This window comes from Notothenia coriiceps, unplaced genomic scaffold, assembly GCF_000735185.1.
Source record: "Notothenia coriiceps isolate Sejong01 unplaced genomic scaffold, NC01 NC01_scaffold00036721, whole genome shotgun sequence".
Taxonomy (NCBI): domain Eukaryota; kingdom Metazoa; phylum Chordata; class Actinopteri; order Perciformes; family Nototheniidae; genus Notothenia; species Notothenia coriiceps.
Genome location: NW_011369422.1, coordinates 1 through 3,059, shown reverse-complemented (window position 1 = coordinate 3,059; position 3,059 = coordinate 1). Strand labels below are relative to the sequence as shown.

General features: G+C 44.5%; 1 protein-coding gene across 1 annotated transcript; it reads left to right on the top strand.

Annotated features, from left to right (window-relative positions):
• Window positions 1-1,581: 1,581 nt before the first annotated feature.
• LOC104964135 (receptor-type tyrosine-protein phosphatase beta-like) lies at window positions 1,582-2,724 on the top strand (the record flags this gene model as incomplete). Its single annotated transcript, XM_010792856.1, has 3 exons — window positions 1,582-1,831; window positions 1,997-2,377; window positions 2,458-2,724. Coding segments are annotated over 3 exons (898 nt in total), but the record flags the coding sequence as incomplete, so codon positions are not given.
• Between the last annotated feature and the right edge of the window lie 335 nt (window positions 2,725-3,059).

Below are 3,059 nucleotides of genomic sequence, written 5' to 3'. Positions count from 1 at the left end.
TCTCTTATGCTGCGTAGAGGGGAAAGGACATTTAAAACCATTTTTTAAAACAGTAAATGTTAATGGATATAACTCAATGGCAGCTCTGTACGTCATATAAGCTGTTAGCTGTTCCTTAATTGGCTATGAAATGTTCAATCATCTATGAGGAAACAATCTCAGAAGAGCAAGAATCCTGCAGAGACATTAGCTTCAGTTAAGACTAACCTTTTTATTTGTGGCTACTAGAATGACCGACAGTTCAATTTGTTTACTCAAGCGTCAAATTTGTGTGACATGTTCTCTCGTAAGCCAATCAGCAGTGAGGATCTCAGCCTGCCATCACTGACGTTGAATCAGAAAACCAAAACAGCAGCCGTTATCTGTTAGCCCTCAGAGCACACAGCTCCTCATACCTGTTCAGAAACTGGAGAAAAGTTATACATGAACAAACCACAGACTGTCTGTGGCATGGCGAATACAGTCGCTGCTTTATTGATGTCTGTGTGGCGTTGTTGTGAGTTTGGACGGCTACAACAAGTTAACACACTACAGCTACAACGTTAGCTTAGCCTGATCGATCCAATCTCCATTCAGAAAAACAAGCATTTTAAAAGTGTTTCCTCTGCCGTCTTGTCTGCACACTAATTTTGGCATCATTTTGAAGCGTGTATTACAATTAAATCACGGTAAAATGTCTTCATTTTGATGTAGTTGGTATCTACCATAGTATTTTCATGGATATAAGCCCCGCCCCCTCACCAGTGCATCTTGTTTGAATGATGCGACTAAACACAGCTGACAGCCGCGGTGAAACTTGAGCGATTAGAGCGATGCGGTTAGAGCGATGCTAATGGTGTGAACGGATCATTAGTGTCCGTCAGTATATCTGAAATGACTAGGTTAGATACGTTAGCTAGCTAGATGACAGCAAGGAGTCATGTGATCACATTGTTAAAATAAGCCAATAAATCATTTTAGGTACATTTCCAACAACAGTGACAGTTGGCTGACTAAAAAATAAACATCAATAAATCAGAAGAAAGAAAAACAAAAATAATACATTTGTTTTAATGTAGTCATTATTATTACTATTATTGTTATTGTTGTATTTTAAGCTTTTTCTTCTTTTTTTATCGTTTATTTGAACAGGGACAATGCACATTGATGAACACTTTAAACAAATAATGCTTCAAATGTAAATATGCCGGATTTTAGCTTTGAGCTCATTTCCATCCGTAGTCCGTCACATACAACATTTAATATGACATTTATAAACATATTAAAAAAAAATACATGATATGCAGAAAGAGCAAGAGCAGCATATACAAGCATTTAAGACATGGCAGTAAAATATAGCAGCTATGACATATAAAGTGCAAGAGAAGATAAAAGAGCTACATCATTTGTAAGAGGTGATACCCCTGTGTTAAAGTGCATTTAGTGGTGATTGCACGTCTGTTTGTTTCTCAACCATTCTTTTAGTTGACCTTTAAAACTATTGAGTGTGGGACAATCCGTATCTCAGTTGTTGTATTTTGATCAATGAATTAGTTACTAAGTGAGTAGTCTCACCTATGGTGATGTCACTTCTTGTTTCAGGTGTCCCGCTGCTCAGTGAACTTCTCCAACATCAGCTGGAGCTCCGGTGCTGTGTCAGTATCCTTCAGCACACCTGGACCCTCCTGTAGCTTCAGCCTGATCACCGGGGAGCCCACCCGACCCACTCCCTGCAACCCAGACCAGGGGGGCTTCACCTGCCGGGTCACAGGTCTGAGTCCCGGGACCCGGTACCAGGTAATGGTGATCTCAGAGCAGGACGGAGAGAGTGGCAGCACGACGGTGCGCACAGGTAACATAACATTATTTATAATATTATTATAAATAATATACCTGTCTTATCAGTTTAAAAATGCTTATGAACTTCATATCAGTTCACATACACAGCCATTATTGCCCTGTATTTCGATATAGATATATTATGATATTCTATATTTGATCTAATGTCCCCCTGCAGCGCCTCTTCCTGTGCAGAAGCTGATGGTCCGTCATGCTGATGAAACCACGCTCAGCGTCCTGTGGAGCCCCCCCCCCGGGGAGTGGGACGGCTTCACGGTCTTCCTCCGACAGGCTGACCCCCATCGGATGGACCCCGCCCTCCAACAGGCTGACCCCCATCAGATGGACCCTTCCCTCCCTCAGGTGGCCCCCGCCCTCCCTCAGGAGGCCCCCACTCTCCCTCAGGTGGCCCCCGCCCCAATGGAGGTGTGGAGGGCCCTCCCCCGGGAGGCCAAAGAATTTACCTTTACCACCCTGACCTCAGGAGAGCAGTACACCATCACCGTGATGACCAACAGCGGCAACCTGAGCAGCTCAGCCTCCGTCAGAGCATACACCCGTACGTAGCTCACACTCTGATATATTGTTAGCACTCTGATAGCATGGTGCAGTCAGCTGACCCCTGCTGTGTGTCCTCAGGTCCAGCCCAGGTCTCTGGGCTGCTGCTGGGGGTTCAGAGCAGCACCGACAGCCTGCAGGCAAGCTGGCAGAGAGCCTCCGGAGTTCTGGACTCGTACCGCGTTCTGCTGGTCAGCGACAGCAGCGTCATCAAGAATGAGAGCGTGGCGGCGGACGCCACCAGCACCAGCTTCCACCTCCTGAGGCCCGGCGCCCTCTACAGGGCGGTGCTGACCACCGTCAGGGCCGGACTCAGCTCCAGGCAGACGGTCGCAGAGGGACACACCAGTGAGCATAATCTCAGTCCAAAGTGTGCCAAGATTTTGGAGTTATTATATTTAGTTTTTTTAAGTTAGACCATCTGGTATCGAACATTTTACTGCGTTCCCTCAGTAACGGAAACTGAATGAAATATAATATGAGCACAGGAGGGAGAATAATTGTTCATGTTTGTTGCACTGGGATCAAATACTTATTTCACACAGTTAAATGCAGATACATGTTATCGTTTATATAATGTGAATTTCTTACTCTCACTGTTAAAATAAACCTACCATTATAATTATAGATTGTTAATTTCTTTGTAAGTGGGCAAACATACCAAATCTGGAAGGGATCAAATA